Source organism: Pezoporus wallicus, unplaced genomic scaffold (assembly GCF_028554395.1).
Source record: "Pezoporus wallicus isolate ANWC-B61680 ecotype Strahan unplaced genomic scaffold, APGP_CSIRO_Pwel_v1 contig_12957, whole genome shotgun sequence".
Classification (NCBI taxonomy): domain Eukaryota; kingdom Metazoa; phylum Chordata; class Aves; order Psittaciformes; family Psittacidae; genus Pezoporus; species Pezoporus wallicus.
The window spans coordinates 93,047-106,140 of record NW_026635057.1 but is presented as its reverse complement, the minus strand read 5'-3'; the positions used below and the strand labels follow the sequence as shown (position 1 = coordinate 106,140).

At 62.6% G+C, this 13,094-nt stretch overlaps 2 protein-coding genes across 3 annotated transcripts in view; both read right to left on the bottom strand.

Annotated features, from left to right (window-relative positions):
* CTSK (cathepsin K) overlaps positions 1-13,094 on the bottom strand; it is a 71,986-nt gene continuing 58,892 nt past the window's right edge. The window contains exon 8 of the mRNA XM_057401278.1: positions 1-13. The gene's annotated coding sequence lies outside the window, so the exon portion shown is untranslated. The remainder of the gene's footprint in view (positions 14-13,094) is intronic.
* On the bottom strand, positions 1,091-6,902 carry LOC130594961 (SLAM family member 8-like). 2 transcript variants are annotated; one of them, XR_008971200.1, is made up of 7 exons: positions 6,352-6,902; positions 2,965-3,306; positions 2,423-2,716; positions 2,203-2,322; positions 2,038-2,118; positions 1,297-1,421; positions 1,091-1,203 (listed from the first exon to the last, which is right to left on the bottom strand). XR_008971200.1 is itself a non-coding variant. In XM_057401262.1 (7 exons), exons 1-6 carry the CDS (start codon positions 6,422-6,424, stop codon positions 1,305-1,307), a joined length of 1,038 nt encoding a protein of 345 aa, XP_057257245.1. In that variant the 5' UTR covers positions 6,425-6,902; the 3' UTR covers positions 1,091-1,203; positions 1,297-1,304. The 2 variants fall into 2 exon arrangements, 1 of the variants encoding a protein (XP_057257245.1); XM_057401262.1 differs by having other exon boundaries at positions 2,027-2,118.

Sequence of the window (13,094 nt, the reverse complement as noted above, 5' to 3'; positions counted from 1 at the left end):
GGGAAGCAGGAGGTTTGGGGGGTCAGGGATGCGGCTTGCACTGCCCCAGGATGGATGCTCGTGTACTAGCTCCATGTGTGGATGCACAGAGACCGGTGTGCACACGTGTGCACACACATGTACGGGTGTGCACACACATGTACGGGTGTGCACACACATGTACACACACGTGTGCGCTCCACATCAGGTCCTGGCTGTGATCTCATGACATTTATTAGCTCGGTGACAGGAGGGGACGGGGGGGACAGGAGGTGCTGGACACACAGGCAGTGACACCCCCTCCGTCGTGGCAGTGCAGGGCCCTCACTGGTGACAGCTACAGGGGGGGAATAGGGGTGCTCCGCGGTGCCCGGCTCCCTTCCGCATCCTTCTGCATCCCCACCGATGGGGACCTGCATGGGATGGGGATGGGGGCCACCCCTGTGTCCCCAGGGCACATCCATCCCAGGTGGGCACCACCGCAGAGAGGGTCCCAGTGAGGCCCTGGGGGTGTTGCTGGCAGGTGGGGGGGGACACTGGGGGTCACCCTGGCCCTGCAGCACCGAGCTGTGACCCTGCAACACCCCCCCCACCCCAGGTCCCCCAGCCCCGGCCAAGTGTGGCAGCAGATGGGAGGTGAAATCTGGGCTTCCCCATCCCAATCCCAGAGCATCCCAGGACATCTCGAAGCATCCTGGAACATCCAGAGGCATCAAGGAGCATCCCAGAGCATCTCAGGGCATCCTAGAGCATCCCAGAGCACCCTGAGGCATTCTGGGCATCCCAGGGCATCCAGGGACATCCCAGGTCATCTTGGAGTATACCAGAGCTTCCAGAGATATCCTGGAGCATCCCAGGGCATCCAGGAGCATCCCAGGGTATCCCAGGGCTTCCAGAGATATCCCAGAGCATTCCAGGGCATCCTGGGGTATCCCAGGGCTTCCAGAGATATCCTGGAGCATCCTAGAGGATCCCAGAGCCACAGTGTCCCCCAGCTTCACCACAACCACATCCCTGCCTCGGTCCAGGGTCCCACTCCACAAACAGTCTTGGAGAGCATCAGACAAGGAGGTTGGAGAGAAACTGGAGTGGGGTGGGGGGGGGACACATGTCCATCTCTCTGTCTGTCTGTCCCCCCCGGGAGCTGAGACGGAGGGTTCGGATTTGGCACACGACACACGGCACAGCCCTTCCGGAATTCCCGATGCTCCGGCTCTGCGGGTGCTGTGGGACAGAATGGAGACAAATGGAGCTTGGGGGGGGGGAAGGTTTCCACATGCAGACCCCCATGTCCCCAGCACTGTCCCCTTTGGGTACCTTTGGGTCTATGTCACCTCCTCGCCCGTGTCCCCTGGTGCCTGCTGGAGCTGCTCCTGCTCTGTGGTCACCGGCGCCTTCTGCTCCACACTCGGCTCCTCGTCATTCCTGGTGGGACTCGGGCCCTGCAGCAGGAATGGGGGGGGCTGAGAAGGAGCCCAGGAGAGCCCTGTGGGATGCTCTGCACCCATGGGTGTCCCACGGGGATGGGACACACAGTGTGGCCATGACCATGGTGTGACTGGGACACCCCCAGTATGGCCATGACCTGGTGTGACTGGGACACCCCCAGTATGACCATGACCTGGTGTGACTGGGACACCCCCAGTATGGCCATAACCTGGTGTGACTGGGACCTCCGACAGGACCATGACCTGATGTGACTGAGACCCCCAGTATGGCCATGACCTGATGTGATTGGGACACCCTATGACCATGACACTGGTGTGACTGGGACCCCCATATGACAATGACGTGGTGTGACTGGGACACCCCCAGTATGACCAGGACCATGGCGTGACTGGGACACCCATATGACCATGACCTGGTGTGACTGGGACACCCCCAGTATGGCCATGAACTGGTGTGACTGGGACACCCCTCAGATGACCACGACCCCCGTGTGTTTCCATGACTCCAGTGTGGCTGGGACCCCCATTGCCCCCATGCCCCCGGTGTGCCCTGCCCATGCCCCGGTATCGCCCCCCCCCAGCCCCTCCCGGGGCCTCACCTGGTCATTACCTTCCGGGGGGCTCCTGCGCTCGGTCCCGGTGCCCGGGGGCTCAGGGGGGGGCTCCTCGGCGGGCGCCGTGTGGGAGGCGGCTGCAGGGAGCAGGATACGGGATAACGGGATACGGGAATCTGGGAATCACCCCCGCGCTCTTGGGGAGGGGGGGCATCACTTACCCTGCTCTGCCGCCTTGTCGCTGTTAACCCGCCAGCACCAGAAGGCTCCCCCCATGCTCAGCGCCAGCAGGATGAGGGTCAGGACGATGTAGCCCGACTTGGAGAAGCCCGATTGTCCCCCTGCGGGGGGCAGAGAGCGGCGCTGAGCCGGGCTCCGGGGGTGGCGGAGGGGGAACGGACCCGGTCCGGTCCCGGCCGCTCCGCGGGGCTCGGGGCTCACCTCCCGCCTGGCAAATCGCTCCCAGGTCGAAGAGCACGACCCGGCGGTCCGCGGGGTTGCTGACGGTGCACGCCAAGGTCCCGTTGGTGGCGGCGGGCGGCAGCCACAGCCGCAGCGTGGTCCCGTCCGGGGAGAGCTGGTGCCGCTCCGAGCTCCGCTCCCACTCGACGTTGTCCTGCTTCCAAGTGACGTTAACGGCGCCTTTCCCGGAGCCCTGGCACTGCAGGGTCACGTTGCACCATTCCAAGGTGCTGGCCAGGAGCTGGCTGCGGGTGCGGGGGCTCGGCACCGACTCTGCGCCGGGTACGGGCGATGGATCAGGTCGGGAATTCCCCCTCCTGCCCATCCCCGTGCTCCCAACGGGGCACAGACCCAGCGTGGGGAGCCAGGATTTGGTCTTGTGACGAGCTCGAGGTGCTGCAGGCAAAGGCTGGGGACACCGGGGTACCCCATCACCGCCCCGTGCCTCAGTTACCCCGCCTTCGGGCTCACACGGAGGACATTCTGCTTCCGCCCCCCCTCTCGCCCTCACCCTCACCCACCGTAGATGGAGAGGTTGAAGAACTGATCCTCCACCATGGCCGGGTGCAGCTTGATGCGGGCCCCATAGACGCCGCTGTCACCGCGCTGCAGCGCCGCGATCCTCAGCCCCGTCTGGTTGAACATCTCCAGCCGGTCCTTGAACCGGTCCTTGGGGTCTGGGCGCTCGAAGCCACCGGGGCCCAGCTCTGCCACTTGGATGGTGGCCCCGGTGCCGGCCGAGAAGCTCCACTCGATCTCCTTCACCGTCCTGTTGGGGGGCAGAGCCGGGGAGAGCAGCACCGACCCCCCCAGGACACCGTTCACCTGCCGGGGCTGGGTCCGGGCTTGGCCAAACAGGAGCTCTGTGGACGAGGCACAAAGTCACCGTGGGGACGTGATGGGGACAGCACAGGGACAGCAGGGACAAGACGGGGACACAGCAGGAACACGCTTGGGGATGGGTCTCTTTACAGGGGTGTGAAGCAGCATCTCCCTGCCCTGGTCTCCTCTCCGCCGGCCGGTCCCAATCTGTGCTGGGGACTGATGTCCCCCCCAAAAGCCCCCGTATCCCTCCGGAGCCACCTCCTGTTCCAGCAGGGAAGGAAAGATGCTGGGCTTGGATTCTGCTCACTAAAGAATACAAAGCATCTACAGGTTCAGATGTGGGTGCTCCATCTGAACGAAGCATCTACAGGTTCAGATGTGGGTGCTCCATCCGTGCCCCGGCTGCGGCCGGGCTCTCACCAGAACAACGCTCCAAGAGAGTCTGGGAGGAATTCCCAGGCAGCAAACCCGCATTGTCCGTGTTAACGCGCGCCTCGGCCACGATCCCTGCGGAAGATCGACACGGGTTAAAGCAATGGGGGGCTCTGGGGGTCCTGGGAGGGATGGAGCCACCTCCGACGGGCAGGACCAGGGCGGTCTCAGGCAGTTCTTCCCTGTGAGGGTGCTGAGGCGCTGGCACAGGGTGCCCAGAGAAGCTGTGGCTGCCCCATCCCTGGCAGTGCTCAAGGCCAGGTTGGACCCAGGGGCTTGGAGCATCCTGCTCTATTGGAACGGGTCCCTGTCTGTGGTAGGGGTTGGAGCTGGATGAGCTTTAAGGTCCCTTCACACCCAAACTGTTCCATGATTCCCGTGGGGGTTTCAGCCCATCTGAGCCTCCACCGTGGGGTGTTTTTTTGGCAGCATCCTCAGCTCTGCAGCATCTCGGCATCACCTCCCTCGCTCCTGCAGCTCCCACCTACCCACAAGCTGTCTCCTCTGCCGGCCCCGGCCCCCGCGGCCCCCCACTCCCCTCTGCTGCCAGGATGACATCCTCCTCTTCTCCCTCTCCTTATCCCATCCATGGGATACGCACTTTCCCAGTGCGATGGCCCAGCCATCGGGATGGATAATGAGGTCAGGGCAAGCCGTGTTGCCCCCATCCCGCTGGGTCCAGGTTTAGGGGTCCCACATCCCCCCCTGTTCACCCCCCATCGCCTCCCCACCCGCAGGAGGCTGAAGCAGATGTGCCTGGATATGAAAGCAGATTAAATGCAGACTCTGAGTGTTGCCTTTGTATAACACACCCCCACCCCCCCCCCCGGCACGGCACGGTCCAAGCTGCCTCTTTGCTTTAGGAGAAGCAGCGCTCCACATCACTGGAGCTTTTGTTGTCCTGATCCCGCTTATCCCAGGCTCGATCCCGCTTCTTCCAGCCAAATCCTAAACCCAACCGAATCTCTGGCACGTCCCTGGGTGATCACAAAGTTTTGGGGTCCCGTCAAGCCTCCGGCTAAGCCTGGAGGGAGGATGCTGAGCCCATGCATGGGAATAGGGCGAAGGGGACACTGGGGGTCCTAAGCATCAGGTTTGGGGTCTGTGTTGGAACAGGAGGGGGCAGGATTGGCGTAAGGGAGCTGTGTATGTGTGTGTGTGTGTGCTGCAGAAGCTCATTTGGCTTCTTATGGAAGGTGCTCTTTGCCCACCCCTCTCAGCAGCCGTGCCAAGGCGGGAGGTGCTGCTGCCTGTCTGTCCATCAGCCTCCCTTGGGAGTGCTGCCCATCGTGTTTAAACAGGGGCTGCTCATTCAGGCAGCAGAACAGGGAGAGAACAGGCAGCAGAACAGCAGAGCACAGGGAGAGCACAGGCAGAGAACAGGCAGCAGAACACGCAGCAGAACAGCAGAGCACAGGGAGAGCACAGGCAGAGAACAGGGAGAGAACAGGCAGCAGAACACGCAGCAGAACAGCAGAGCACAGGGAGAGCACAGGCAGAGAACAGGCAGAGAACAGGCAGCAGAACACGCAGCAGAACAGCAGAGCACAGGGAGAGCACAGAGAGAGCACAGGCAGCAGAACAGCAGAGCACAGGCAGAGCACAGGCAGAGCACAGGCAGAGCACAGGCAGAAGAGCACAGGCAGCAGAGCACAGGCGGCAGAGCACAGGCGGCAGAGCACAGGCAGCAGAGCACAGGCAGCAGAGCACAGGCAGCAGAGCACAGGCAGCAGAACACGCAGCAGCTGGAGGAAATTCCGGCTGGGAATTGCTGGCCGGGGCCAGGGCATCCTCCTCTCGCCTCGTCCTGTTTATCCCGGGATTCCGCTGCCAGACCCTGTGCCAGCATCCGGCAGGCGGGTGGGATGTAAGCACCTCGCTGCATCCCGCTGCTCTCAGCACCCGGATTACTCCAACTCAGTCTCCATTAAACCTTAAAGCCAGGGCTACGTGACTGATTCCAGCCCGGGGTCCATCACCACGACCTCAGGTTTTGCTCGTCCTCATCCCCCGCCCCCTTCTGATATCCAATAAATTGGATCCAAAAAAGCAGCTGGAAAACTCCCAAGCGCCGTTAACGGCCCATTTCCCATGGAGCTGGGTCAGAGGTTTGGCATCACCGGCGCAGGGCTGGCACCTTGTGCCACATCCCTCCCGCCCCAGGGCTGCTGACAGCTCGTCTTGCTCCTCAAGCTAATTACTCGCTAGGCAGATAAACCCCCCTGCGCTAATCTGCCCGCAGTATTAGATGCTTTCTGTAGGAATCAGAGGTTTTATGGGAATTATTAAAAGTGTGGATTAGCACGCTGGGAATTAAGGGGATTCCTCGCTCCTGCTTTATGTAAGGAGGAGGAGACACGGCCCTGCGGGGGTTAAAGGGCTCTGTGGGGTGACAGCGGCCCCATGGCTTGAAGCCACGTTAGGGGTGAGGGGATGGAGCCCGGGGGGATGAAGCCGGCGGGGGCAGCGGCTGCTCTCTCCGTTAAAAGCTGGACCCGCATTCCAGGAACCATCCGGGTGCTGGGATGGTCGGGATGGGCTGCAGCGGCAGGGAGCAGCAGGATGAGGTCCGCAGCCCTGCCCGCTGCCCACCCCGTGCCGCGCTGCTCCCATGGGATGAGGACGCGGTGCCCACCGAGCCCCGCACTCACCTGGCCCGAGGCCGAGCAGCGCCAGGAGCAGCGAGGGCAGCCGCGCTTTGCTCCGGGCCAATTCCCGCTCCATTCCTCCTCCTCCTCCTCGGCTCCCGGTGCGGCTCCGTCGGCAGAGGCAGAGACGGGGAGGAGCAAAGCCGCTACAACCCGTAGGAAGCCCAAGCGCATCGCGGGGCACAGCCGGCTAATTAATAATTAGCTCGCCATAATTAAGTGGCCGGGGGTGGCATCCGCACTGATGAGGATGCTCAGCGGGGGCTGCCCGAACCCCCCTTCGTTATCCCGGTTCAGTACCCGGATTAACGGCACAGCCGTGCCAGGTCACCCGCCGGCCCTGGGGAGCTCGTTGGAAAGGGGCTTCCCAAAGTTAAGAGCATTTTCCCTTGGGAATTGCAGGCAGCGGGAGCATCCTGCGGCTGGGGGCGGTCCCACTCCCAATAGGAGGTACCCGAGCACCTTTGGGTGCGGAAAACTGCACGGGAAGGGATGTCCTGGAGCGATGCGAGGTCTTGGCTGAATCCCAGAGGAAACCCCTTGGGAATAGGTGCTGTGGCGGGGCTGGTGGTGGTGCTGAGGCAGAAATGGACCCGCCGGGCTCTGCCAGCCGGGATTGCAGAGCTCTGAGCTGCTGCGGGGGCTGGGGCTGGAAGGAAACTTCCCATGAGCAGCACAAAAAGCTTCTTTCTTGTTTCATCCCTCCCGCAGCTCCAAGTGGAAAACAGGGATGAGGGGAAGCAGCTTCCGCAGCGCGGTGGGGATGGGGTTTGCCACCTACTACGAGCCCAAGCATTAACCCGCACCCAAGGGGTGATCGACTCCATCGGGGTCCCCCCAAGGGGTGCAGGCAGCTGAGCAGGGGCAGGACCCGCTGCCTCTCCGGAGGGCTGAAGGGAAATGGAAGCTGTCGAGTTGGAAGTTCCAGTTTCCAGGGAAAAGCAGCTGATCCTGGGAGCGGAGGAGGAGGAGGATGGCACGTCTGGGAGCTGTGGGGGGCATCCATGAGGAGATGGGGCTCCAAACACCCGGCGCCGTGGGGTTCCACAAGCAGGACTTTGGGAAACACTGAGTCCATCTCTCCCCCCATCACACTGGGAAGTGCCACGGGCTCGATCCTCTGCAGGGATTCGGGGTGTCCATCGGACCCAGGATCACTCCCGAGGTCGTCATTCCCACTGGCACATGAGCTGCATCCACCACGGGATGTGGCTCTTTGGCATGTGGCAGCGAGGGATGCCCCAAAGCACAGGGAACAGCAGTGCAAAGCAGAGAGGGTTGGTGAAGGTGGGAATGGAGACCTGAGCCACCACCGTGTCCTGCCTCAGGGATGTGCCACAGAGGGACCTCGGGAAGCTCCAGCAGCTCCACAGCAGCCACCGTGGTCCAGCAGTGATGGAGCCCAGGGAGGGCACTGGGGCTGCCAACACCGCCCTTTGCAGGGCACGAGGGACCTTGTGGGTGCCTGGAGATAGCAGGAGGCCCCCAAAAGACCCTCACCCTCCCCTCTGATCCCTCTGCAGACGGGATGCACCCTGGCACCCCCGTTCCCTCATCTGGGCCATGGTGCCTCTGGTCCCGCTCTACGTGGCACTCCCAGGAGGAGGTGGGACCACGCAGGGCTCTTTGAATGCAGCCAGCTCCTGATTTTGGGGTCTGCAAAGGGAGGAGGGAGGCCGGGAAGCTCAGAGCCGGAGCTGCCAAGTGCTCCCTGGCCTCGCATGCTTGGGGGGAGCACAGGGGCTTGATGACAGGCAGGAAACACCGGAACCCACAGCACCCACGGAGAGCTCAGCTCAGCGGGACCCGAGCTTGTCCCTTTGCACACAGAGCGAGGGGACTGGGGGGGGACGGACGAGGGGCCCCAATCTGTTCCCAGGCTTAAAGAGCAGCCATAGCGACGGAGGAGCTGCTCTCACCTCCAGCCTGCCTCTGAGAGCACACAACGGGGATGGAGAGGTTGATCCTGCACCAACGCCCGCTGTCGTCCTGCTCGGGTCATAAACCATGGAATGGTTTGGGATGAAGGGAGCTGAAAGCTCATCTGCAGCCACAGGCAGGGACCCCTTCCACTGGAGCAGGATGCTCCAAGCCCTGTGTCCAACCTGGCCTTGAGCACTGCCAGGGATGGGGCAGCCACAGCTTCTCTGGGCACCCTGTGCCAGCGCCTCAGCACCCTTCCAGGGAAGAGCTTCTGCCTCAGAGCTCAGCTCAGCCTCCCCTCCCTGTCAGGTTAAAGCCATTCCCCTTGCCCTGTCCCTGCAGCTCGGGGGCTCCGCTCACAGCGCACAGGTCACCCCTGCGGAGGGGCCGCCGAGCCGCAGCGGACCCGCGGCGCTTCACCGCCCACCACGGCCGACAGGGACGGGGCCGCGCTGCGGGAACCGGCACCGCCCCCAGCGCTCCGCAAACCCCATCCCCTCCGCGGAACCGGCCCGGCTGCTGCGGGCGGCTCCGGGATCGGGATCGGGATCGGGATCGGGACCGGGATCGGGATCGGGATCGGGATCGGGATCGGGCCCCGCTCAGCGCCCCAGGGCCTGGCCGCCTTCGGACGCAGCGTTATGACGTAATAACCCCGCCCCATGCCTTGATCTCGCCTGTCAAATCTCGCGAGATTGGTGGGGCTGTAAATAGGCCATTGGTGGGGGTGGGGGGTGGGGGTGGGATGGGGGTGGGGATGGGGGTTGGGATGGGGGGGATGGGGGTGGGGATGGGGGGGATGGGGTGGGATAAGGGGGGATGGGGGTTGGGATGGGGGGGATGGGGGTGGGGATGGGGGTGGGGGTGGGATGGGGATGGGGATGGGGATGGGGGTGGGATGGGGGTGGGATGGGGGTGGGGGTGGGATGGGGATGGGGGTGGGATGGGGGTGGGGGTGGGATGGGGATGGGGGTGGGATGGGGGTGGGGGTGGGATGGGGATGGGGGTGGGATGGGGGTGGGGGTGGGATGGGGATGGGGATGGGGGTGGGATGGGGGTGGGATGGGGATGGGATGGGGACGGGGGTGCGGATGGGGACGGGGTGGGGGTGGGAGGGGGGTGAGGATGGGGATGGGGATTCCGATTCCTTCTTCCTAGTGCCATGGAGTGGTTTTGGATGAAGGGACCTTAAAACTCGTTTAAAGCCATGGGCAGGGACCCCTTCCAAGCCCCATCCAACCTGGCCCTGAGCACAGCCAGGGCTGGTGGCTCTTGGAGCTCCATGGTGGCTGTTGGAGCTCCATGGGGGCTGTTGGAGCTCCATGGTGGCTGTTGGAGCTCCATGGTGGCTGTTGGAGCTCCATGGGGGCTGTTGGAGCTCCATGGTGGCTGTTGGAGCTCCATGGGGCTGTTGGAGCTCCATGGTGGCTGCTGAGCTCCATGGGGCTGTTGGAGCTCCATGGTGGCTGTTGGAGCTCCATGGTGGCTGTTGGAGCTCCATGGGGGCTGTTGAGCTCCATGGTGGTTGCTGAGCTCCATGGGGGCTGTTGGAGCTCCATGGGGGCTGTTGAGCTCCATGGTGGTTGCTGAGCTCCATGGGGGCTGTTGGAGCTCCATGGGGGCTGTTGAGCTCTATGGGGGCTGTTGGAGCTCCATGGAGGCTGTTGAGCTCCATGGGGCTGTTGGAACTCCGTGGTGGCTGTTGGGGGCCGTTGGAGCTCTATGGTGGCCGTTGGAACTCCATGGGGGCTGCTGAGCTCCATGGGGGCTGTTGGAGCTCCATGGGGCTGTTGAGCTCCATGGGGGCTGTTGGAGCTCCATGGGGGCTGTTGGAGCTCCATGGGGGCTGTTGGAGCTCCATGGGGGCTGTTGAGCTCCATGGGGGCTGTTCGAGCTCCATGGTGGCTGTTGGAGCTCCATGGGGGCTGTTGAGCACCATGGGGCTGTTGGAGCTCCATGGGGGCTGTTGGAGCTCCATGGGGGCTGTTGAGCACCATGGGGCTGTTGGAGCTCCATGGGGGCTGTTGGAGCTCCACGGGGGCTGTTGGAACTCTGTGGGGGCTATTGGAGCTCCATGTGGGCTGTTGAGCACCATGGGGCTGTTGAGCACCATGGTGGCTGTTGAGCTCCATGGTTGCTGCTGAGCTCCATGGTTGCTGCTGAGCTCCATGGTTGCTGCTGAGCTCCATGGGGCTGTCCCTACCCAAGCTCCAGGCTGTGGGCCCAAGTTCCTCTCCCTGCCTGGCAACGTTGCTGCTCTGGGATGGGTTTTCCTGAGGGCAGGAAAGTGTTGATCCCTGGTGGAATCCTACACCCAGATCCTATGGGGTTGAGGGCACAGGGTTCACCAGCCCCATCGAGGTGGGAACAGGCACATGGGGATGCAAGCGGGAGCAGATCCTGCGGCTCACCCTAAATCCCACCCACTCCAAAGGAGGGAAAGGAAGGGGGAGGAAGAGCAAGGGAGAAAGAGGAGGAGGCTGCGGAATAGCTTGGAATCCATCGGGATGAGCGAGGCGGTGCTGAGGAGGGGGCGTTCTATCCCGGGGAATAGAAGCGGCTTCTTCCGCAAGGAGACACCCCCAGGGCTTGCATTTGGGATGTCTCTGGAGCTCCCGGCTGGGTTCACACAAGGATGTGATGTTCTCCTCTCCTCCGTGCCCATCCATCCGTGCCCCGGTGCTTCCATCGGCCCCGCTGCTCCCCGCTCCAGCAGAAGCCATTAGGAATGACAAAGTGGTTTCCGAGATGGGTCCCGGGAGCAGCAGGGAACTTGCCTGGTTCATGCATAATCAACCAGGCGTGGAAACACAGCAAGGAATGGGAAGCGGAGTCCTTCAGTGAGGCTGGCTGCAGGGGGCTGTGCGGGGAAAGCAGGGATTAAGGATCGAACACATCCGGGAGGAGCTGGGGCATCCCCCGCGCCCATCCTGGCATCGGAGGAATAGCTTGGAAAGAGCCTGGCTGCACCCTGGGCTGCTTGGATGGGGTCTGCAGGGGGTGGGAATGGGGCTTGGGATGGGGTCGGCGGAGGAAGCTTTACCCTGTGAGGGTGCTGGGACACTGGAATGGGTTGAATGGAGAAGCTGGGGCTGCCCCATCCCTGGCAGTGCTCATGGGGCTTGGAGCCCCCTGCTCCCATGGCAGGGGTTGGAACTGGATGAGCCCAAGGTCCTTTCCACCCCATTCCATGATGCTGTCTCTGAAACCCCCCTTCAAGTGGTTGCAGGCTTCTGCAGAGTCACTTTAGGTTGAAGAACATCCCTCAGCAAGAGGAGGCTTCAAGTGAATGGGTGATGCCCTCGGCATGGAAAACTCCATGGGAGAGCAGTGGGAAAAACCAGTGCTTTGGATTGGGAACTTCCGTGTGCCCAGTGCCACCACTGGAGCATTGTGACCGTCGTGCCAATGCCACCCACCCCACCGCGCTGCTGCTGCTCCCGTGGGACAGAAGCGACCCACAGACCCCTTTTTGGACCATTTATTTTTATATATATATATAAAAAAATTAAATATATATAATATATCGTGTTTAAGACTAAAAATATAGTACAGAATATTTAAAAACAAAAGGAAAGGAAAAGGAAACATAAAAAATGGGGAGGTTTTGGGGAGGGGGGGCTCACAGATACGTGTCTCTGGGGTCTAAACCAGCCTGTGCTAAGGAAGGGGCCCCTCACCTGGAGCTTTGGGGGGCTCCCATGGCCGGGGGGGGCCCTTCCCCACCCCGGGGGAGGTTGGATTTAAAGCTTCAGCTTCTTGGTGCGGCGCCCGGGGTGGCTGGTCCCGTGCTGCTGCAGGGGTATTGCTATCGGTGTGGGGTGCAGCACCCCAAAACGGGGCTGTCCCCCCCCCCCCGGGGATGCAGGGGAGGGTTTGGGGGTGTTGGGGGGGTACATCAGGCACCATTGCAAGAAATGGCACGTGGTCCTGCAGTCGGAGGCTCCGGCTGGGCGCGGGTCAGGGCTTGCCCCGTGCTGACAGTACCTTGTGGGGGGGTGAGGAGGAGAAGAGGGGTGTGGGGAACCCCCAAGATGTGCTGGATCTGCCCCCCCCCCCCCCTTCCCAACCCTCCCAGCAGCCCCTTGGTATCGTACCTGGCTCCAGGGGTGCGCAGTGGGGTAGGGACCATGATGCGCATCCCCATGATGCAGATGGGGACAGAGCTCGTACCTAACCCTGGGAGGGGGGGCTGCAGGGGCCAGGTGTGGGGGTCCCCATCCCAAAAGCCCATCCTGTGCCTCCAGCCTTCCTCCAAAGCTCATCGCACCCCCAGCTCACTGTGGGATATTGGGGTCCCCATCGCCCTGGTGCCTCCCTGCTCCCACCAGCTCGGTCCATGGCTCCATTGGATCACCAAACCCTTGGGAATGTTCCAGGGATGGGCTTGTGGAGCAATAACCCTTGCTGGAGGCCTGGGGGGTGCTCCCCCCCCCCCCCATTTACACCTGTATATACATTCAGAAGAGGGACCCCCCTATCCCCACACCAGTGGGACCAATGGGGTGTTCTTGGGGTGGGTTTGGGGTGACACCAGCGAGGCAGAACCTGGAACCACTGCCCCTGCCCCGCTCTGAGCGTGCAGAGAGTGGGGGTCTGCAGCACCCCGGGACCCCTGATGGGAGCGCAGGGCTGGCAGAGGGATGGATGGGAAAGGGGAAGCCGGCCCCAGGTGCGGGCTGTCCCCAGAATCAAGGCACAGGGAATGGGAATGGGCTGGGATGGGGCTTTTTTTGGTGTTGCCTATATGTCTGTACCTACAGCCACGTGTGCACACACATATAGTAGCTCCCTCGCAGGGATGGGATGGATTGGATGGGATG